The following is a 23574-nucleotide window of genomic DNA, read 5'->3' on the forward strand; positions in this document are numbered from 1 at the left end:
GCCAAACCCGCTGCGACCCCATTGGGACAAGCGCTTGTTGACGATGGGTGGTTACTAAGCTTTGTAGGAAGTTTATTAATTAAGAGCATTATTTTTGGAAGCATTCTCACGTTACAGCTTTTTTCCTCAACCAAGTGCCTAAAACATTTGCACAGTACTGTATACCCACAGGGGGGTGCGGTGGCGCAGTGGGTTTGGCCGGATCCTGCTCTCTGCCCAGTCTTAGGTTCGAGTTCCGCTTGGGGTGCCTTGCGATGGACTGGCGTCCTGTCCGGGGTGTGACCCCTCCCCTTTCAGCCTTACGCCCTGTGTTGCCGGGTTAGGCTCCGGTTCGCCGTGACCCCATTCGGGACAAGCGGTTTCAGCCAGTGTGTGTGTGTGTGTGTGTGTGTGTGTCATAAGAAATTCAGCCACTATTAACTGCAGTTGTTTGGCAGGATTACCGACTGCGAATGTCGGTGTGTCAGCAGGATACAAGACCTCTACTGGCTCTTATCTCATGGATACACACCACAGCTTGATGAAGCATTCTACTGATGTTCTGGACTGTCTGGAAATGAGAACCTAATAACAGGTTTGTGATTTATGACGAGCCCAATACACCTGCTGAGTTTTTCAAAGACCCTGCCCGTTGCTGGCACATTCAGAGTTGAGCCATGATCCATCGGTCTACCTCTGGTATTTCTCTTTGTTCTTGTCCTTTTAGAAGTCCTTATGCCACCAGACCCCATGGATGAAATATCAAACGGAAAAGAACAGAAGCGCTTCTGGGATGTCATGTGACATTGCTTGGAGGGACAGAGTGACAGAATTAAGGAAAACTGTGAGAGAGAGAAGAGCATGAGAATGGTAAGCGTGGCCGGTTATGGAGAAGAAGTCAACTTTAGCAGGACACAAACACAAGTACTGCAAAACACAACACGGCACTGACCCTTTAAGGGAAAACCAACGACAAGAAATCATTACACACACACACACACACACCCACACCATCTGAAACCGCTTGTCCCATACGAGGTTGTGGGGAGCCGGAGCCTAACCCGGCAACACAGGGCGTAAGGCTGGAGGGGACACACCCAGGACAGGATGCCAGTCCAACACAAGGCACCCCAAGCAGGACTCGAACCCCAGACCCACCGGAGAGCAGGACCCGGTCCAACCCACTGCGCCATCGCACCCCCCATAACTGTATTTATGTATTCATTAAAATATTTAAGGACTCTCTGGCTGTCCTTTCTCACCTATGGTAACTACGGTAGACTGTTCACTGGTCCAAACTGAGGATCAGATACACGAGCAGCATCATCCGCAAATCTGCTCCGTCCTCTGAGGAAAGCCAAGAAACGTGTCCTTAGTTGATGGGCTGAGCTGCAACAGCGAGCCGCAGCAAGGACACACCTGTCTCAGCCTGACTCCAGGGCCGGTGTTCACATATTCATATCCAGCGCCCTTGTGCGCCTCTGCCTTGGGCCGTCAGCTCTCTTTATCTGCCCTCGCTGGCGTGAGGGTTGCTGGTCTAACCCAAGGCTAAGCTGCACATTAGACAGTCCTTTTACACACTTTCCACCCCCCGCAAACACTGCCGGAACAGCACGTCACCACCATAACTTTGGTAGGAAAGTCACAGGGACAGTGATACGAGGCCTATACGGGTAGCTCTGGTGAGCAAGGGGTGTCTTTCCCTGCCGTAGGGAATCACGCGATGATCGCAAGCGTTCCTGCATCTTATCAAAGTGAAACACTGCATCTGCTTCCTGTCACACCGCTGCTCTGCTTCCGTTTGGGGCACGACGGCGGGTAATTAACCTTACCGGCAATGGGCTCCTTGGTCGGAAAGAGTTTGTTGTCGACGGTTACGCTGATGTCGTAGAAAACTTCCTCTTCATCTCTGTCTGCATCGAACTGTAGAGAAAAAAAAAACATTTCTTTAAATGGATAGATGTGATTGTTTCCGCGTCCGGAACGATTCTTATGCAGAGCACGCTCATCTCTAGTCTTCGGGAAACAACGGACTGACTTTAAACACAAGGCTGTGAAGCTGGCAAGAGTTATTACAGAAGTCACAGTTATACGAGAATAAGTCATGCGAAGATATTGGCTTCAACAACTGTTATTTGCGCCAAAGGTTAAGTGTTTGTACGTGAGTCCATAAAATCCCACCGTGGAGCGTTCAGTCGTCGGAAATTAAGGTTAACAAAGATACTGACGGCAATGAGCAGTGTTTGCATCGAAGCTGAAGTGTTCGTAGTACTGTCCATAAAATCTTGAAGCCTACCACTCCATCCACCCATTCACCCACCAATCCACCCACCCACCCATCCATCCACCCACCCACCAATCCACCCACCAATCCATCCATCCACCCATCCACCCACCCACCAATCCACCCATCCATCCACCCATCAATCCATCTCCTGAACTCTGTATCCAAGCAGGGTTTTCAACCCTTGCATGAAATATTTAAAAATAAAGCCCATTCTAATCCCACCGTGTTCCTGAATGCCACACATTAACTTAATTTACATGACTGAAGGCAAATGTCAGTGCAAAACACATTTCCTGCGACTCATATCTGGCGGTGCGATACGATTTCCCCGCTCAGTCCCCTCACGCAGTCAGACGCGTCAGGCACCCTGGCTGTCAGATCGGCTGATGTCCGTGCCTCCGTTCAGGCGGCCCCTGACCGCTGCCGTCTCGGCTCGCCCCGGAATGCCTTTGCAGTGCATTGCGCAGAGTTGCGGGCGTGTCGCAGGAGACCCTCACAGGGTAGCAGGAGCGGCACAAGTACGGGAACCACACCCACCTGGTTTCCATGACGACAGATGCAAGAGCACCAATGCACAGTCGGTCGTACACTAGAGAGTGTACAGAGATGATACCGGTGGCGGTCACCTCAGAAGGAATGGCAGTGGTGGTCTAACTTCTTACTAGAAACAAACCCACAACTCGGGCTGGATGTGAACCAACACGTATCTGCTGCTGCACACGTCCCATTAAAGATGCCACCGCACATTTTGTTCCGAACGGACGACGGGTCGTCCTCCAGCGGGCCTCTCCTATCTGCGAGTCCCACACGCAACCTCCTGTTGTGGCGTGAGCGAATGCGCCCGGCGGGTCCCTCGCGGTGTTAATTAGGGCGGCTCGCTCTCCTGAAAATTATCAAACGTTTTGAGGCAATTCCACAACGGACGGCGCGGCAGCAACCCCCTCCTGCTCGCGCGGGGCTGCCTCGAAAGGCCGCGTCAGTTTGATCGCAGCTCTTTCTAAAGACGGAAACTGCAGTTCGAAACACCCTCGTCCAAAAGGAGAAAGAGAGCTGCTGGAAGCTCTTACCAAACAACCATCAACGACTACATGGGTCAGTTAAAGGAAAAAAAAAAAAAAAAAAAATCAAGGCAGCCTTTTCTACCAGAATTTTGTGCTCTTGGCTGATGCAGTGCATTTGTGTTTTTTTTTTTTTTTTTACCCATTTAATATATCCTTCTTAATGCATTCTGTTTTCCATGAAGTGCAAGACTCGTGGGTGTTTTACTCTGGCTGGTCTTTCAGCGCTTCTCTTGTCTGCCCACATGCGGTGCACACGGTGGGACAGAAAGCTCGTCATTTAAAGGAACGGATGCTTTCCATCTCCTCCCGCGTACAACCTCGTCTCTATAACCTTGCCCACCCCAGCACACTTCTCCCACATCTCTGCCATCTGTGTCACCACGGGCTCCTCCGACAGGTAGCTTCGAGCTTTCCAGCAGTGTGGCCCGGTGCTGTTTGGAGTGTGTCGGATCAGGCGGAAAGTGCTGTCGCTCTGTCCTTTGGAACGGGTTTACTTGTCACTTGTTCTCAGATGGCAAAAGTTAAGGCTGGAACGCTGACAGGTAGGAGCTGCGTGGAGGTGCAGGGAGTTAGATGCAAGATGTCAGGAAGCAGAAGGTGCTAGTGCGCTGTCATCCTGCACAGGTGAGGGTGTGAAGAGGTAAGCGGGTGGGTAAATCAGGGTGTGATAATGTGGGAGGGTCACCTGTATGTATTAAAAACTTTGTATTGTTGTCAGGGGGGTGCGGTGGTGCAGTGGGTTGGACCGGGTCCTGCTCTCCGGTGGGTCTGGGGTTCGAGTCCCACTTGGGGTGCCTTGCGACAGACCGGCGTCCTGTCCTGGGTGCGTCCCCTCCCCATCCAGCCTTATGCCCTGAGTTGCCAGGTAGGCTCCGGTTCCCCGCGACCCCGTATGGGACAAGCGGTTCAGAAAGTGTGTGTGTGTATTGTTGTCCTGGGGTGGCATTTGCCAGCAATCTTTTTGAAGTCAAGCGATAATTTCCATCCGTCCCCTACTTTTCCAAAATGAGATTTCTCTTTTTTATTCACTTGCATGGCAGCTTGGGACAAAATTTCCTACCATATGAGTACTGTTTCATGGTTCCTCCATTAATTGATTGATTGAATTTGTTTTTGTCACTATGGTTAGTCAATCCTGCACCCTCCACTATACTTCGGTGTCCCTTATTTAATCCAACAGCCTCTGTGCTTCCAGCACGGTAACAAGGACACTGGGGTTTTGATTTATACTCGTCTTGGTAAAAACGCTGGTGTCCAGAGCTGGCGTTTACCGAGACAAAATCACCCGCGAAGCTCAGTACCGCTGCTGGAACGTTGCCCGATGATGCTGGTGACTGCCGTCGAGCCAGAATATAGACCCATCCAATTAGAACACACAACGAAGCGTTCCATCAGTGGGTAAACCAGTCGGAGCCCACCATCTATTCCATTAGCGCTGCCAGCCACTAATTCTTGAATATGTATTTATCTGAATTTTGGCCTAGAAGCTCGTACTGAGCCCAACAGATGGAGCCTGACCAACAACAGCTGAATAATGCAGCTCTAGCTGTATGGATGCAGTTGGTGTAACTATGTGTGTCTGGGGCCTTTGACTGCTGACCGGGCATTACGTTCGGTCGGGATGACTGACGGGACTTTGAAGAGCATTGTCTCTGCGCAGTGGCACAAAAATCAGCCTTATTAAATTGTTTATTTGCTGTCATGCTCCAGTCAACAGATTTAATATACTTATGAAGACAAATGTACTGTTATTTTTAAGACTTCCTTTCCAAGGTAAGACACTTACAGTTTAATCATAGTAATTTCTAACAAAACCAATGAAGTATAAAGGGTACAACAGAGGGTCCCTCCGTGAGCTGAAAGAGTTTTTTGTCACAAGACCAAGTGTTTGAATTCCACTGCTCCACTAACTATGCTAATTGGCCATTAGCTTCTTGGAAGAAGCTGTTAAATAACATTTGAAATACAGTATGTGGCAAATAATACTAGACTCTGCGCACAGCCAGTCATGACACATCCATGAAAGGGGATAGGAGGTTCCTCCAAGACTGGGGAACAGCTTCTTTCCCAGACCTGTAGCCCCCATCATACCCTCCCTGCCCAACCAGAGAACTGATTGCAAAATCCAGCAGCCGCCTCCATTACTTCCCCACAACCTCCCCACCAAGGCTGCTAAGAACTGAGGACTTGACTGTTTCAATCTAATTTTCATTCATTCATTCATTCATCCATCTATCTTAAGTTTTCTTTCTGCTGTTGTTGTTTGGAGGGTTGCCACACATAATTTCATTGTATTGCATAGAATGAGCTTGGCTGGATCCTGATCTCTGGTAGGTCTGGGGTTCGAGTCCCGCTCGGGGTGCCTTTCACGGCTGTGTCTCCTCCCCCCTCCAGCCTTACAGCCTGTGTTGCCAGGTTAGGCTCTGGTTCGCCACAACCCCGCTTGGGACAAACGGTTTCAGGCTCTGTATGTGTGTGTGTGCGTGTGTGTGTGTGTGTGCGCTTGCATACGATTACAATGACAAAGTATCTTACCTTATAAGTGTGTAAATGTTTACAGGTACACCTGCGCCAAGAAAGATAAGTACACAAGGCCATAATTGGCATCTAAATCCCCAATTATTTATTATTTGCACATGATAAGTGTTTTGAATATTGTTATTGTCTGGTCCTTCACTGTCCTGTTTATTGTTAATTTGTGTTCCATGTTTGCCACTGAACCACAACCGATTCCAGTATGCCATGTATTGGCAATGAAGGGGTCTGAGTTAATTATTTGAAAGCAATATTATTTTTAAATTTCTTTTGTCCCTTGTCCGTTCTATGATCGGCAGAGGCTTATAATTAATTTTCGAAAGAACAGCATCACAAAAAAATAATTTTTAAGTCAGACGACAATAAATTATTATCAGTAACGGAAAAAAGTAAGGAATATTTCCTGTTTCTTCCGGAATGTTCCGTTCTGACATTTTAACTAAGCCCATTATTTGCCTCTGTGAAAAGAGCCGTTTTTCTCCTCTCCTTGCAAATGCACCTTCCGGTACACGCCAGAGATGCAGGCTCGCAGCTGTGTTTCGACCTTCTTCGACACATCTTCCTCAAAGTCCGCGCCGGAAGCCGAAGGTGTCGCTTTAATCGCAGGCCGGCACTTCTGCGGCGCAGCAGGCTTTTAAAAGCCCCTCCAGAACATGACGGTTGTCCTTTCCCCTTGGCCTTGTCTGCAAATTAAGGAGCGTTGCTACCGCCGTGACATCATTTGCAACTCCAAGGTCCGTAAACGTGTCTTTCGGACTTCCGTCGTCAGCGTGCCGCGACCGTGCTGAAAACCGCTCGTGACGGGTGAGTCACGAGCCGGCTCGCCGCGGGCTACCCTTTCGGAACGTCCGTTTCAAAGCACGATGGAAAGACTCTACGTGTCGCCCCATCACGCGAAAAAGGATGATAGCTAAAAATGAGCCTACCTTTTCTATCTATAAAGGAAGTCATAGAGTGAAAAAAACATCCCGCTCCGGTAATTCTTTAACACTCCTTTGTAGAATGTAAATAATGCCAATTTATGGCCTCCGCCGTCTCGCGCTGCTCTGCATTTTCGTCACAGACACCGTACCTCGCCGTTGTTACTTGTGGATGTTGCTCTGAATCTATCCTGAAATAACGAGTCGCGTCAAGTATGACGCACGTGTTCTCTTTGGGAAATCCACTTTGACGAATTGACGGACTGGACGAATGAACGAACAGGCGTAATGAAGCAATCGATCCGCATCTCAAAGGACTCTTGGACTTTACATGCTGCACGTCTCGCATTTCTCAGCAATGTGAAACTAAGCTTACGTCTGAAAGGCAGAACTGCTACGCCCGTTTGAGAGGTTGACTACCCTCAAGTTTGTCTGACAGCTGTGGCTCTCTAGGCTCTTCGTTACATGATTTTGCATAAATTCTCTTGGGGAGACTCCGAAAGAAACTTTGAGAAAATGATGCCCTACATTTGACTCGGTACCATCCGATGATTGCTGTACTGACTTCGAGAGGAATTCTTGCCTATATATTTAGAATCCATCTGAGCTCCCACCCCAGAAAAGATGTACAGGGTGTGGGTTTCCTTCCTTCACTTAACAACAAAATGCCAGTGCTCCCATCCTTCAGTAAAGGGTTTTCAATATGATAAGTTCCAACACACAAAATCACATATGAAGCAACTGCCTCATTCCTCATTCTTCACCCAATCCCCCTTTCCAAGGGAAATTACAATAAAAAAAAAACTTTACAATGATTATCCAAATTTTGAAGTTTTTCTTACCGTGTCAATGGTAATAACCAAGTAGGCTACAGCAGGGGCAAAAATCTGAACCAGCGACATTTAGGGATCCATCATGAGTAGTTCTGTAGAATGACTGAATACAGGGACCAACCCCAGCAAGCATGATCCAGTTGAACCAAGTCTTTGAATGACCTCAACTCATCCAAAATAGGCTGTAAAAAATAAAAAAAAAATAAATAATAAATAAATGAAAGATAAATGGTACAACAAGGGACTGAAACAGAATACAGAGCAAATTCACAGAAAGCTTTACTGGATTTTTGGGGTCGTCTAATACTCAGAGATTAATTTAGACCTAACCAACAGTTAAGGACTTGGAAGCTCAGTTTTCAGAACAAGTAGCGCTAACAAAAAACTCAACTGCTTATTAATTTGAAGAACGCTTCCTTGAAACACAATGAAAATGTTTTAACGAACTCCCAAGGTGTTAGTTACACTTTGCACAATAAGGCAACATGTCAACATTTCTAGATGCTTGTATAAATATTTAAAGTGGTATATCTATTAGCAATATAGTATAGGGTTATAATAGGCCTCTATGCAACGGTTTACACATTAAAAGCTTTTTAATATCATGCAGAACAAATATTCTCACAGGTTGCTATCTTAAATGAAAATGGACTCATTGTGAATTAAAAGCCGGCCTAGAAACTGAGGCAAAGACCATCATTAATTATGCGTGATTTATTAGGATACGGCTTTAGCGGCTTAGCTTCCATTCTTTTGACGCTGTGGAATGCGCGCCGGTACGACGCTCTCGCGGCTGCGCCGTGCCATTTGTGTGTTTTAAGAACACATCGAGCGCAGCCACACGCCGATGAGCTTTTCGTAATTCCTAACCTTATCTGCCACTTGCCTCCGAACTTGCCGTTTCACATTTTCTCCGCTGCCAGTCATCCAGCGCTGGTAGCATTTCTTCGCTTCCAAGTGAGCTAATCATCTTTGTGAGTTTAATGTGGTCGCGCTCAATGCTATAATTGTAGCGTGTAATCCTCTTTTAATGATCGCGCCCCCACCTTGCCCCCGCCTCCCCTTTCACAAGCGGCACCAACATTAATTCCGCACCGTCGTGTCAGAAGCAGAGGTAACTCTTCATTAGCGGAGCGTTTCCTCGTTCCTGATCGCCATCGGCGAATAGAGTCAGGTGCTCTGATTCGACAGGTCGGAGGCTTTGCGGTTAACTTCCCAGGTGGCCTCTAAACGTTCTCTCTTTGACTGCACGATGACCAGCCACTTGGAGGTTTGGTTTCACACAAATGGCACACGTGGGCAGGCATTAGAAGCCTTTCTTTGAAGTCCACGGTACGAGGGAGGGGGGTTTAGTCCCCGCCAGCGTGTGACCGTCGCCCTGAACGCTGCCGGCACTTCGCAAACTAACTACAGCTGGCTCAGGGGAGCAGGCTGCTATTGCTGCCCTTGCTGCCCTCCTCTACAAGCCACGGCGAGCAGGTGGGGGGCTGTGCGCGGCGTGGTAATGGCACCACGTTCTCCATTTTTGCTCGACACGCTTGTTCTCCCGGGACCCCATAAACACAATCCTTGGAGGAGGAAAGGCCGAGCGCTTGTTGGCGCACGATGGCTGCGCCCCCTCAGCCGTGCGAGCGCAGTGCAAACATACACAGTCGCAGCAGTTTTTGGATCATCAATCGGGCCGATCAATTAACTGCGACGCCCGTGTCACAAGTTAAGGAGGCGAGCTGTACCCCAGCATGCTGGGAACCTTCGAAAACGAACCGGACCGGAGCTCTTTGACTTTATAAATACAGGATTTACATCATTTCGGCACGTTTAATAATTTCTATGTGACATTAAGGCTGGAGTATGTGACCCTTACGGTGTGCCAGGATAATTTGAGGTTAATCACATTTAAATAAGAGTGTGTACCAACCACACACACACACTTTCGGAACCGCTCGTCCCATACGGGGTCGCGGGGAACCAGAGCCTAACCCGGCAACACAGGGCGTAGGGCCGGAGGTGGAGGGGACACACCCAGGACGGGACGCCAGTCCGCCATAAGGCACCCCAAGCGGGACTCGAACCCCAGGCCCACCGGAAAGCAGGACCCGGTCCAACCCACTGCGCCACTGCACCCCCTATGTACCAACTATTGTAAGGAATATTACAAACCCTCCTTCGCCACGCAACAGAGAAACTGGAGCAAATAAACAAACTAATATCCCAGCAGGCACTAGTTCTGCACGGCCCATGGGGGCTTCGCTGCTGGAGTCAGCCGGCAGCCCTGCTCATTATTGAAGAGACCGATGCTGAAGCCAGTCACCCCCCCCCCCGACAGGCCCCTCTAATGGACCAGCAGTGGCTTCTGCTTGGCAGCCTGTGTACAACGCCAGTACAGTTTGTGACTGAAACACGCTAAACCCATTTATGGCACTTGCACTGTTACCGTGGCGACCCGAGGCCGCAACTGAGGGTGCAGCGATGAACACGTGGTGGAACTCCGTCGACCGCTTCCATACGGCCAGATGAGCTCACCTGTTATCATTTCACTCATTCTGAAGCCAGTTATGAATTTAATATTTGTGTTTTGTTGCTAGGACAATGTTTGAATCACAAGGACTATTGTAAGCAGCAGCTTCAGGACTAACAAGGTTGATGCCGTTCATTTAAATGAGTGGAAACTTGCTGACAGTGGGAATCAAATCCACCGTAAATTCATTAGTGTGTGTTAAACATACCTGTATTCAGACAAAAACAACACGCCAGGGGTTGGAACAGAAACACCCTTAACAAAGGTCAGAAATAAAAAGACGCTGTATGATTTGTCCTTTGCTTGAGAAGACGATGTCAGTGCTGGACGGTGCGCTCACGTGCCAGCCAAAATTTATACAGGTTTGGCATGGAGGGGTCTGGTGGCACCATCACCTTGTAGACAATCTTGAAAGGCAAAGAGAGGCAACCTATGACTGAGCACCTAACTGACTGACGAGGAGAAGGACAGAGAGGACACCACTAAACGTGGCGCTCGGGGGGGCAAAAAATTTTGCCAAAGACATTCCTGCAAAATGATTAAGACATTTGTTTACCTCTGTATATAATTTCATTCATTTGTTATCACAGCAGGGAGTGCGGTGGCGCAGTGGGTTGGACCACGGTTCTGCTTTCCGGTGGGTCTGGGGTTCGAGTGACCCTTGGGGTGCCTTGCGACGGACTGGCGTCCCGTCCTGGGTGCGTCCCCTCCCCCTCCGGCCTTGCGCCCTGTGTTACTGGGTAGGCTCCGGTTCCCTGTGACCTCGTATGGGCCAAGCGGTTCTGAAAATGTGTGTGTGTGTGTGTGTTATCACAGCTTTCCCAACTCAGGGTAACGGTAGACTGGAGCCTATTCCAGAAAAACAGGGTGCGCTCTACACTGCATCTCAGTCCACCGCAGGACAATCACACACTCAGGGCAATTTAGAATCACAAGTCTTCCCGAAACACATGTCTTTGGACTGTGGGAAGAAACCAGAGCACCCAGAGGAAAATCACATAACCATGGGGAGAACACGCAAACCCCAAAGAGATTGGATTCGAACCCACAGCCGAGGAGCTGCGAGGCACCAATCTTTTGTGCCACCTCTACCGATGACGGGAGAATGCACAGCAGCACTTAATGTATTGCTTAAGAGTGCGGACTGGGGGTCTGAAAAGTGCTCATCGGAGTCTTGCCGGGGCCGGGAAATAACGAGGCCAATAATAATAATGAGGCTTGCTATTCTATCTCATCTTTCTTAGATCTGATGCATTTAACATAATTTAACTGTGTATTAAATAGTGACGGGGCAGAAATGGGCTCTCGCACAACAGGTATCGGTAGACACAAAGTGGACAGTCTCATCACACTGGAGCTCCACTCCTTCATGTGAAATGATAAGACGCCTACGTAGCCATGGCCTGCCCTGGAGGTCTAAGCGAGGAGCAAAAATGTCTGGATCAAAGAGCACAGGCTGTATTAAACCAAAAGTGACAAGTGTGCTGCCTAGCAAACACAAATCCAGCACGAAGGGTTGGCAGCACTGGAGCTGCGAGCTCTCCTTCCAAAAGTTCAAGTTAATTAAAAGCAGGTTTCCATCAGTCAAACAGCTGCTTTTTCTAAAAAAACAATATTTTACTTATTCTAACCAGGAAATGAAAACACGACAGAAAATATAGAAAAAAAATCGTAATACGTAGTGAGTTTCCTTTTAACTCTTTTGGCCATCATGACAGGTGAGTCCTTCACCAGGTGAAAATCTTGAATTGGTACAAGGCCTCCTCTTCCGTAGAGCACGAATGCTGAATTTTCATACGAATTTAAAAATAACCTCTTTTTTTCTTGCTCACTTTTTAAGCTGAAAAAAAATCACTGCATACCTCTTCTAATACACCGTGATCATTTTCCTGAGAATAATCCAGGGCACGCGCATCATCGCCATCTCCATGGAAATCAATCCAGGAATCTGTTCCTCCTTTCCAATCAACCACAGTCAGCTATATCGACCAAGGGTGTCAGTCTAAAATGATAAGATATGAGCCCGCAGTCTGAAAAGCTGGACAACTTTTTAAATTAAATCTAATATTAAAAAAAGTGTTTGCATTAGTGAATTAGTGAATATAAGCTTTGGTCTCTTTTTTTTTCCGAATCAAGATGAGATGGAGCATAGATGGTTCACAGAGGAGAAGAGGCCCAAATTAGAGATATCACTGCCTTTAGCTGAAGAAGCTGGGGTTCAAATACCTTAGCACAGCTATCTGTGACATTCAAAGCATGTCAACAGTCATGATAGTGTTGTTCATAGCGTGGGTGGATCTTGAGCAAAGCATTGTGAAGTCTGCCTTGAAGACCTTTAAAGAAGATAAGCCCATTTCACAGAGTACTTCTTTACTTACTGTTATATAAAATATTGTGTGTATGTGTGTGTGTATATACAGTATACTGTATATACAAACTGTACTGTACAAAAGTCTTAGGCACTTAGCTGTTTCATGAAAATATTTGTTTTAGACAATTATTTATTATCTTCTGCATTAGTGTCAATGGGAAAGAGCATATTCTAGATTCCCAAGCCTTTCTTTTGTAAAAAGTTACATATTACAGTAAGGGTTTTGTATGTCGTTAAAGAGAGAAAGTACACACACACACACACACACACACACACACACACAGTCTGAAACTACTTATCCCAAGGGGGGTCGCAGCGAACCGGAGCCTAACCCGGCAACACAGGGCACAAGGCTTGAGGGGGAGAGAACACACCCAGGATGGGATGCCAGTCCATCGCAAGGCACCCCAAGCGGGACTCGAACCCCAGACCCACCAGAAAGCGGGACCCGGCCAAACCCACCACACTAAGTGGTTGTTGACGATGGATGGTTACTAAGCTTTTCATAGTACTGTACATAGACATATATATATATATATATATATATATATACACACAGTATTTACCCATTTATAATGGGTAACTTTGACTGGAGGATCTCAAGGTAAGTCCCTGGCTCAGGGCTACGACAGAGCAGGAATTCGAACCTCTACGCCACCCGTTACCTTAAAGCTGTTCTTTGAAAAGCAAATGTTGAATGACGAATGATTGTTGCCTGGCTGCATGAAATGTGCATATATTATTTATATCCACTTACCAAAAAGTGTCACATCAATTTTTTTTTTTTTAAAGAGAGCCATGCACTGCGCTTGATATTTGTTCTGCACCTAGAATCAAGCTTTCCTGTCTGTCGTTCTCCCTAGGCTCGCGCCGACCCGCCCAACCCCTTTTCCCCGTGTAATTCATCTGAAAGTTCGGTAAGTCCCGCTTTTTACAAGCGGCCTTCATTCAAGCTGACAGCTGTGACCGACACATCCGGAAAAGCACAGGTAAGTAATTTTACCCGTCAATGGCCTTTTCGGCGCCCGGCGAAATTACCACATGTATGTAATATGTGTGTACTGTCAGACAGCTGCACGGTTCGCATGATTAAAAACGCCTTCACGTGCCTTTAAATACACGCTAACGTGTAATTTTGTTGCTCCGGTGTGCCTTCATGAAGCCGGCGGTCATTCCACGGTACAGTATAAGCTGTACAAAAATGGTTCAGAAAAGCGGTTCATTTCAGAGGTTTCTGGATTGCGGTCAGAAAAGCATCTACGCGCTTGCGGTCGTACAGCACCTTCAAGGATCCTCGTTTTATAAATGAAAAGGCCAAGCATGTGGTCTATTACACAAATGATCATGATCCATCCTCGCAGCCCTCAGTGGGGGAGGTACTAGGCAGGGGCTGAACTTTAAAAGCAGGTGAGTACAAGGAAAAGTCGTCCATCGAGGCTTCGTACCTGCGATTACAGATGCAGAGCCCCATATTTTCCTTCCGGCTCAGAACTGTAACGATGACGACAACGACGACGTGTGTCACGAGCGTCTTCCTGATGACATGACTTTCTGTCAGCGATGCTCGAAATATTCGCTTCCATCTAACGACTCGGTCCTGATGCTGCTGCGCTCACCGTGGTTTTCCAGATGGAGAGCAACAGGGGAAACCACAGCAATATAAAGTATGCGCTTGTCTGTCAATTCCAATATGTTCCTTACTGCAGGCCCCATGGAAACTACCATAAAATGCAATTTACTAAAGCCCGGAGTGGGCGCTCCTCTGCGAACGAGGTTCTTTTGTGTTGAGAAAGAAAAGCCTTCGCTTCATAGTTTATCCGAAGCCGTTTTTTTCCGCGGGTACAATCCAGCGATGAGCATAATGACTGCGAGGCGAGCTGGTGCAGGACTTTTCGTTATGCAATTAAGCAGTCAGTCTGCGATCCTTCCCACCTACTTTAAATAACTCTGCTTTCTGTCATTTGGCAGAGGAGAAACAAACTGAGCAAAACACAGTGCATACGGCAACAGTTTGGAATGCATGAACAAACAACTACATGGGCAGCGATGGACAAATACCGCCCAGTAAATAAATAAGTAAAAAAAATGTACAGCGTGTTTCATATTGCACGGAATCTATTGAAGAACACTTTTCTCTAGCTTCCAACATGCGAATTTGACAGTTATTCCACTACAATAACACACACACACACACACACACACACACTGGCTGAAACCGCTTGTCCCGAGCAGGGTCTCGGCGAACTGGGAGCCCAAGCAGGACTCGAACCCCAGCCCCTCCAAAGAGCGGGACCTGGCCAAATCCGCTGCGCCACCGTGCCCCCTCCGGTGTAATAACTGTACGCCATTAATGGATTGCAGATCATTAATCCAGAACTAGTTGCGGAAGGTCCCTTGGACAGCAGTTTATTTACAGCCAGCGTGTGACACGTTTTTATAAGGAAAAGAACTGCAAAGCCTGACAACTGAGTCCATCGACGAGATAAACGCTTGTATTTATGTACAGCGCTGTGAGAAGATTTAAGAGCCATAGGCTGAGATGGATTGGACAGAGGAGTCATTCTCGATCCCATGCATCAGTGCTCAGTAATGAAGTCAGAAAGGGGTGTCTTAGGAATGCAGAACCCACTCAAATCATTCACTGCGCTTCTGTCCACTCATAACAATACTTTCAGCCCCCTGCCTCCCCGAAGCTCAGATGAGAAAAACAATGGCTGAAGGGAAACGAATATAATGCAAAAAAAAAAAATGACCAAAAAAAAATCATTTTATTACTTTTAGAGCATTCCAGCGTTCAGAAGAAGTGATTTGCAAGAGGAAACATGTGGTTTAGGGCTACGGAGCACGGGCTGCACTTCAGTTACAAGAGGAAGGCTACTTCATTCAACCCTTCATATGTCACCCGTTACAGACTGGCGACTTGCAACAGGAGCTTAAGGTGCTGTGAAGTGGCAGGAATCAGAACCTTATCAGAGAAGTGGGCTGAATCAGATCTTACACACCACGGTGCCAATTGTCCAAGATAATGAAGCATCTAGTTAAGTGGAAATTTAAAACCAATATATGAGCTAGCCGGTCTAAAGGAAAAAAGAGATGAGAGAGCACTGCCAGCCCTCTTTCTGTGATTTGTGTTTTAAGGAGGTAGGTCCCATAATTCTGTTGCTTGCCTGCCTTCCATCCATCCATCCATCATCATTTATTATAAATAATGACTTGCCTGTTGCAGGACTGCAGAGGTCTGGAGCCTATCCTTCAAGTATACAGGATGAGGCAGGGTACACTCTGGACAGGATGCCATGCATTTTTACTGATTCAGCCACTCGTGGGGGTTCCTATTCCAATATGCAGCATTAAACTCTGACACAATGCTACATCCAAAAAAAGAAGAAAGCAAACAATGGAGAAATATTGGAAAAACCCCAACAACATATGCCTCATATCATATATTTAATACTTCATCATATGAACTTTTAGCAATGTGTCAGTTGACATTATTCAACAGAAATCTTTGAAAAGAAGTCAGGGGAGTCTGGGAAAATGCATTTCTCAAGACTTTTAATCAACAACTTAGTCAAAAGCTATTTTCATGCAACACTGCTGAATTCCAGCAGCTCTAGACATCAAATAGATGTATGTTCTTATCCTGTGGTCCCCAGTTACTCAAAGCATCTCAGATCTGATGTCGACTGTATTACAGCAACTGTATAAGATACTTCTTCACAGGAGATGCGGCAGCCTAGAGAAAATGTGTCCTTGCACTTTAACAGTTTACGCAACCATTGGATCATTGTTGGACCATTTTAAGCGATGCTGAATGCAGGAGATGGGTTTGATGGCTTGTAAGTATTGTATTAATCAAGGTATTACCAGGTCGGTTGAAATTAGCAGAAGATGTATAAATTCCATACCCTCAAAATGAACTGAATAGGTGAAAAATGAAAAACGCATACAAAATAAATAAACATAAGTGGTGAAATTGTTTAATGGCAAGCTAAACAGTAAATTGTAACAATGACTGACTCCCCGCTTTAGAGCTCTTCCTAAACGCAAACCTCAAAGGTCATTCTGTCAGTTGATGTGGAAAGTTCCCAAAGTGTCCTTGTTCACAGCACTGCTTTTTTGTGGTGACAGGAGGGATGGCTGAAGCCCAGAAGGCCAAAAACATGCTTTGTCTAAGCCATTCATTTACAGGGGCTGCAAAGGCGCAAAACAATATTTTCCTCTGGGCAAAAATCACGTATGAATTATTGATTTCCACTTCTTTGTAGGCAGACTGTATGGGCACCATGCAGTCAACATCTGCTAGATGGCTTAAGACATGGTTGTTTTAAATGTATATTTTAAATGCATACGGGCACACTGATAACAGTTTCTAAAGGCACAGCTTATTATTTACACGAAAACCAGAAACACCTGTGTACACACCGATACGTCCAAAATTTATAGCAACCTCATAAGTCTCATAAGGCAAAACTAACTTTCAAAATAATTTAGCACTTAAAACCAACTGTATAACTACGATAAAATTTGAGTGAATGGGAATTGCTTAAATGAGTGGTATAATGCATACCCAAAAAGAAAAATACATTTCTGTAAATGAGTGTCGGTGTGGAACAGAAACTGACAGTAACAATTTAAGAACCTCATGAACCAGTTCATAGAGATACTGTACCTACTGGGGCAGCTGGTAGCACAGTGGTTAGATCTGTTACTTTTAGACGTAAAGGTTGCAGATGTGAAACCCCCTTGACCTCTAATGACCTTTAACAAAGTATTTACCCTAAATTACTCCAGTAAAACTACTCAGCAGCATAAACGGATAAACGACTGTAAATTGCTTGGGACTGAATTTAGTGCGGTTGTGGAGAGTGTATTTGAAAAATAACACAGATTCTTCAACCACCTTATTGTCATTATGCAGTACAATGTATTGTCACCCCACAGAATAGGGTCCCACATAATGAAAATTTGATAAAAAGAGGCATGTAGCTGTATTTTTCCTGTTTACACGGGCAAAGAATGTATTATACTTTAGCTGCATTGTTTTAAAATGGAAATAAGTGCATAATCCATCATAATTGTCACAAATATGATAACATACTGCGCAAAAGTCTTAGGCACTTAGATGTTTCACGAAAATATTTGTTTTAGAGGGTTATTTAATGTCTTCTGCATTAGTGTCAATGGGAAAGAGCATATTCTAGTTTTACAAGCATTTCTTTTGCAAAAAATTACAGTATTACAGTAAGGGTTTTGTATGTCATTAAAGAAAGAAAGTACACACACAGTCTGAAACCACTTCGCAGCGAACCGGAGCCTAACCCGGTAACACAGGGCACAAGGCTGGAGGGGGAGGGGACGCACCTAGGGCGGGACGCCAGTCCATCGTAAGGCACCCCAAGCAGGACTCGAACCTCAGACCCACCAGAGAGCGGGACCCGGCCAAGCCCGCCCCAACCCCGCTTGGGACAAGCTGTTGTTGACGATGGATGGTTACTAATCTTTGTAGGAAGTTTATTAATTAAGAGCATTATTTTTGGAAGCATTCTCACGTTACAGCTTTTTTCCTCAACCAAGTGCCTAAAACATTTGCACAGTACTGTACATAGGGAAACGAGAAGGGAATGTGTCTCCACTGTTTGGCTATACCTCCACTGAGTACTACAGTGCAGAGCGGATTAAATGTGACTCATTTAACCACAGATTCAAATCTTAGTAGAACTGTGTTTCCCAGGTGGTATTCCTTAATGTGGTAAGTAAAATTTCATAATAGGGCTAGGTGTGCCTTTGCAGGTTCATGACTGCATTATTTGTGTTCAATAAGAAATGATGATAATTTGACTCCAAATAATAGCCTTCCATCTACTGGGGTGATTCACAAAAAACAAATTAGGTCCATTACGGGGAATCCCTGTACTCTGAGTCTTTAGGGCTACACTCCAGCGGCTGCCTTTTCAAACGATTACCTCTCCCATCAATGGTGTTCTGTCGACGTTCTTGTGACCGTCTACTGCGTTCCCTTGTTTACCAGTCTGGTCGTCGCCTCATTTATTCCTCATCCGTGTCACTTGTCACGCTTGAGCACCTTGGCTTATGAAAGGTTCGTGAGACGGCTTGGACTGCTCTGGATCAACGTTGTTAAAAAGGAAGGACTAGTCTCCTCAAGTATATTTTTCAGAGAACAGAAGCAATTCTTGCTTTCAGTGGAGAAAGTTTACATTTAATGGTACTATAAGTAAAGAAAGGCTTCAAATTTGGTGAGAATCCAATAAATAAAGAAGGATTCTACTCCAGGAGATTTACTTTTGCAAACTATATTGATACCATCTTGTATACTGATGCTGTAGATGGCATTTTATGCATTATAAATAGAGTTGGTGATTGTAACAGTTTAGGTTTCGGACCAGACACCTTCAAATTTAAATCCCATGAACGCAAATCTCGTTTTGTCATGGTCTATATGAATGTAAATATGAGTCTAAGCCCAGCAAATTGAAAGTAATGACTTCTGGAAACAATCTAAAGTGATTTTTTTTTTATGATTTGTGAGAGCACCACCACAATCATGCGCACAACTGATTTACTCAAGTCATCTGAAGAAACTATTTTCAATCTTGAATTTTCCATTTACTGCTCTCTTGGATGTCCTAAACCACTGGAATTTACATGGGCAAAACCTCATAAAATCCACAGTTAGAAACAGGGAAAAATATTCCATCTGCAGAGCAGCCCACCTCCCAACATGAGGGGGAAGCTGATAAATGTTCTGCACTCTGGGCTTGGAGGAACGAACAGCTGAACATGTGGGCTGGCTGTGGGCAGTAGTGAGATCTGCTTCCACGTCTATGGTGCCAGTGAGGCTCAGTTCAGATAAGAGCGTCTGACTGGACACATCTAAGGTCTGTACAGCTATCTTTGAGTACGTCCCTGGCAGCCCTATATTCTGAGGTTTCCTGGCCACCTGAAAAACATGAACAGCCTCCCTCTGGAGAAAAATAACACATTTGTCCTGAATGAAGGTTTGCCCTGTAAAAGAATATTGAACACACTACTTTTGTTGAGTACTATCATTTTAAAGGAAAGACGGTACACTTGCCCATAACAGCAGGTTTATTCCCTTAGACTTATTTAAGTTCCAGTATATGACTTGTGCAGCTGCGCTTGGTAAAGGTTTTCAACAAAAATGCCTAAATGATGAACATGTTAAAATGCATAAATGGGTAAAATGACTAAATATTGAAAAAGCTTTGAATAAAAAGCAAACAAAATTAGTCAATTGGAAGAAACCTCCTCTACCAACACTTGCTGCATAATAAACCAAAATGAGGTATTAACAGCCGTATAATGTAGCGCAATTAACCTCCTTGCTAAAGTTTTAATGGGCAAAGATGCAACGAGGCGTATAAAATTGACCTCGATTGAAGTAATGGAAATAGATTCATTTACCCTCTTTTTCCCCATCCCAGAGGTCACCGCATGGCCTGTAGTAGTGAAGCAGAGACACACCCCACTCCATTTAATGGGACCCCCTCATCAACCGTCCTCACTGAATTCCCTCTCCAGAAAGATGGTGTCGATGTCTGTCCTGATAATTGGACCTTTCAGATCTTGTGTGTCATGCAAGGTGACCGGCTAACATCCCTCTCTACTCCTTCAAATCACAGCCGTCCCGTAAAACAGTAGCATTAAGAGGACCACAGTCGAAGGTCAGACCACCCTTCCAAGTCTGTGTTCAAGCCTTTTTTAAATTAAGATGGCTTTTCTCTTTAATGATTTTTCTCTTTAATGATGCTGCTTCGAAAAGTCAACACTTTGCAGAGATATAAACAAACCCGTGCTTAACGAGGAGTCTGCCGCATTTATAAAACATCACCGTTAGCTCCAGAAATGAGAGGAATTACTCACAGCACTTTAGAACCCATCACTGCAGTAAATGTCAATCACACCGTGATTTGTCTGATCAGAGCAGGTCTGCCCACGTACCAGTCAGGATGGCTCCAAATGCAAGACATTCACAGCAGGTACCACCAAATCCCAAATTCAGTAGCTCCCATCAAATGTCGAAACGCCAATCACGGCAAGTCCACACAAAAGAGAACTTCCCACAAACAACACACAATTGCTTACCGTGACAATGAGGCCCTTCTCCTGGAAATACTTGACCAGCGGGATGGCATTCTGCTTAAAGTTGGCCAGGCGGCGCTCCGTGGCCTTGGGGTTGTCGTCAGGGCGACCCTGCTGTTCTGCCCGCTTTTCCAGACGCTCCTTCAGTCGTTGGTTGGAACAGGCCAAGAACACAACCAAGTCTGGGGTGCAGATCTGGGGGTGTGAGGATAGATCGCACCCAACGTTGGCACACAAGGCAGATTGCACACGTCTTTGTAACAGCAATGGGAAGTGGGAAAGTAACAGGCTACTGACTGCTATGGAAATGTGGCAAATCCTACAATGCTATCAAGGAATTTAGGACTGTACGCAAACAAGCACTATACAAATCTGTCCTGCATGATGTCCAACGTCAGAAAGACCTGGGACTTAGACAATGTACCATCATGTAGAACTATGATTGAAAAAGAATGTTTTTTTAAATATGTAAATTGTTTCACATGACTGTATTTGAACACATAAGACTGTATTTGCTCTAACTCCCTCTGTGTTCTGAGGGACTAAATAACTCGACATGGACAATATTCTGTTTCCTTTTGGTCCCCCACCCCTCAGCAAAGAACCAAAACAAATGCTCAAGAGAAGATCAACACCAAAGACTTGTGGCAAACGTACTTAAATTTGAACTGATCCTTTACACCAAATAACAAGACAACTGCAGCACAACCACCTGTGCAAAATCAAAGTTCAAGTTTCCATGGTTACCACAAATCTGCCCTCATTTTTTGCAAATAATTCTATCTTAGGTGCTTCTTCTGGTGAGCTCTGAGCAATGGATGCAAATTAGGCGGCAATATAGTACAAGAAAATCTACTACAATTGAGGAAACGGTATAACGTGATTTTGCAGTATTTTTAAATGTTTTTGGATGCCAACAAATACTCCTGGTGCGTTGAAAGCTTTGGAGTAAATCAAAATCTAATAGCTGTGATGTGAAATAACAAAGTGCAAGGGAAGTGTTTGCTTGGCACTGATAGCTAAATATCTGTTGGAACAAGGTACATAGGGCAGAGAACTACCCTTTGTGACACCCTCCAGGGACTTAGCCCTGTTTGAGTCTACAGAGGGGGTACCACTGCTTCAAGGTTCATCTCTCATCCTAGCAGGGGATCTAGCAACAGGATGCTGAACACGGTGCCTTTTAACTAGTTACTTAAACTCCATACAGCTGCATAAATGGTCACATTTTAAGTCACTCTAGCACTGGCAAAGCGAGGTAATAACACCTCCATAATAAAAAGAGAATTCTTCATTTTAGATGTTCTTGTTGGCATGGTACTAGCATCTTCCTACACAAAAATCACAAGCAATGTGTCAAGAAATACACATACATATTAATATATTTATGAAACAAATATTATCGTTGTTTAAATGGCCGAGAGTCAATATGTAGTGTCTCCCAGCAGGGGCTCTAATAAGACTATTATGAAATGTTTCCAGATGCAACAGAAGCAGGCATAATCTGAAAATGGGGCGTGACTCTAAAGGAGCTGGCCATGCAAATCCTCCCTAGGGGAGCAGGAACCTAATTATCCATTTTCACCAAACAACTGACAGCAGTAGCCTGCTGCCCCAGGGTTTTTTGCCTGCTGTAAAAATAAAACAGAAGATGCTGTTTATTCGGGACGCTTGCACGGTTGCAGTGTGCAAACCCTTGACTATCGTTAGCGTAAGTTTTAGTTCTGTATACTCATCGCTCTCAGGACAGGGACAGCAACGTGAACTGCAAGTTAGAAGGTTCATAGCCCTGAAAGGTAACCGGTGTTGCATCCTTCAGAAATTTGTCTTACATAGATGACGTTGGTAAATGGAAAAATTGTTAAACGGTAAATGGTAAAATGGCTTTGGTAAAAGGTTTTCGGTCCTGGCTCCAATGTGGTGGAATGACGTCACCCTCTCACTCAGAACTGCTGAACCTCTCTACATTTAAGATGGGTCTTAAAAATCACGTCTTCCAGACTCACTTCTCTCACGATTTCCTAAGCGCATGTTAACGTGTAAATGTTTATGCTCAATAACTAAGTGATTATAACTGTTGAATAATGGACAGACCTTTATGCAGCTACTTCTGTGATGTACATTGATTCACGTGGTGGAATGTAACAAATTAACTGTGCTTTAGGATCACATGTCTGCATCCAAGTCTCGCTTTCTGTTAATGCACTTGTATTATTCCGTGAGATGTATGTCGTTTTGGAGGAAAGTGCCTGCGAAATGAATGAATGTAAAATGTAATGCAAATGTAAATGTTAAGCAGGATAAATAGATCAAAAAGTGTGATACTGCAAGGAACTGTAGATGAAAAGTAAACAAGAAAAAAGGATAAAATAAAAAATAAAAAAGGAAATACACTTCTTAATACTAAAAAAAAATTGCTAACAAGGACTTGGGGTGGAGTGACATCAGACGGGACCTCTGCAGAGCAGAGAGGGCTTTTCAAGCTGCCACCCAGGGAGGGAGTCTGTTTGAATAAAAGTGAACAAAACACTGTACGGCTCTGGATCCTGCTGGATGTGAGAGTGACCCATACGGGGGAGTGGAGTGATCTTTCACCCTGCCTGCCATGGATATACCTCCCATCATCTCACTCAAATCCAGTAATGCACTTCACTTTGCCACCCTAGAACAACGAGCCTATGATGGTGTCAGAAGTGGAATATCAATCTTTCAGCAGCCCTTCGCTCTTTGAAACCCTTATTGTGTCTTCAGGGCAAATGCACGAAAAGCAGTGAACAACAAGCAATCTAGGTCTATTTATAGTTACTAAAACTCATGAAACTTGTGTACAGTTCTGGTTAAACCCAAGAAAGGCTGGTCTGTGTTAAATGAAACTGCTGGATCTTGAAATATAAACAAACTGCTCTGCACTCTTCATAGAGTATTTTCTCTAAATCATTTCCAGAG

At 45.2% G+C, this 23574-nt stretch overlaps 1 protein-coding gene and 1 long non-coding RNA gene across 3 annotated transcripts in view; one reads left to right on the forward strand and one right to left on the reverse strand.

Moving 5' to 3' along the window:
* ak5 (adenylate kinase 5) overlaps positions 1 to 23574 on the reverse strand; it is a 61905-nt gene that overhangs the window by 27568 nt on the left and 10763 nt on the right. For both annotated transcript variants that reach the window (XM_018734799.2, XM_018734800.2), the window contains exons 7-8: positions 20632 to 20823; positions 1812 to 1902 (exon numbers count right to left, since the gene is read on the reverse strand). In XM_018734799.2, coding sequence (XP_018590315.1) covers positions 1812 to 1902; positions 20632 to 20823 — 283 coding nt within the window. The remainder of the gene's footprint in view (positions 1 to 1811; positions 1903 to 20631; positions 20824 to 23574) is intronic.
* LOC108923815 (uncharacterized) lies at positions 493 to 13526 on the forward strand. Its single transcript, XR_001965251.1, has 3 exons — positions 493 to 574; positions 707 to 849; positions 13368 to 13526. It is a non-coding gene; the product is annotated as an uncharacterized LOC108923815 (long non-coding RNA).

The sequence above is a fragment of the Scleropages formosus genome, chromosome 3, assembly GCF_900964775.1.
Source record: "Scleropages formosus chromosome 3, fSclFor1.1, whole genome shotgun sequence".
Classification (NCBI taxonomy): domain Eukaryota; kingdom Metazoa; phylum Chordata; class Actinopteri; order Osteoglossiformes; family Osteoglossidae; genus Scleropages; species Scleropages formosus.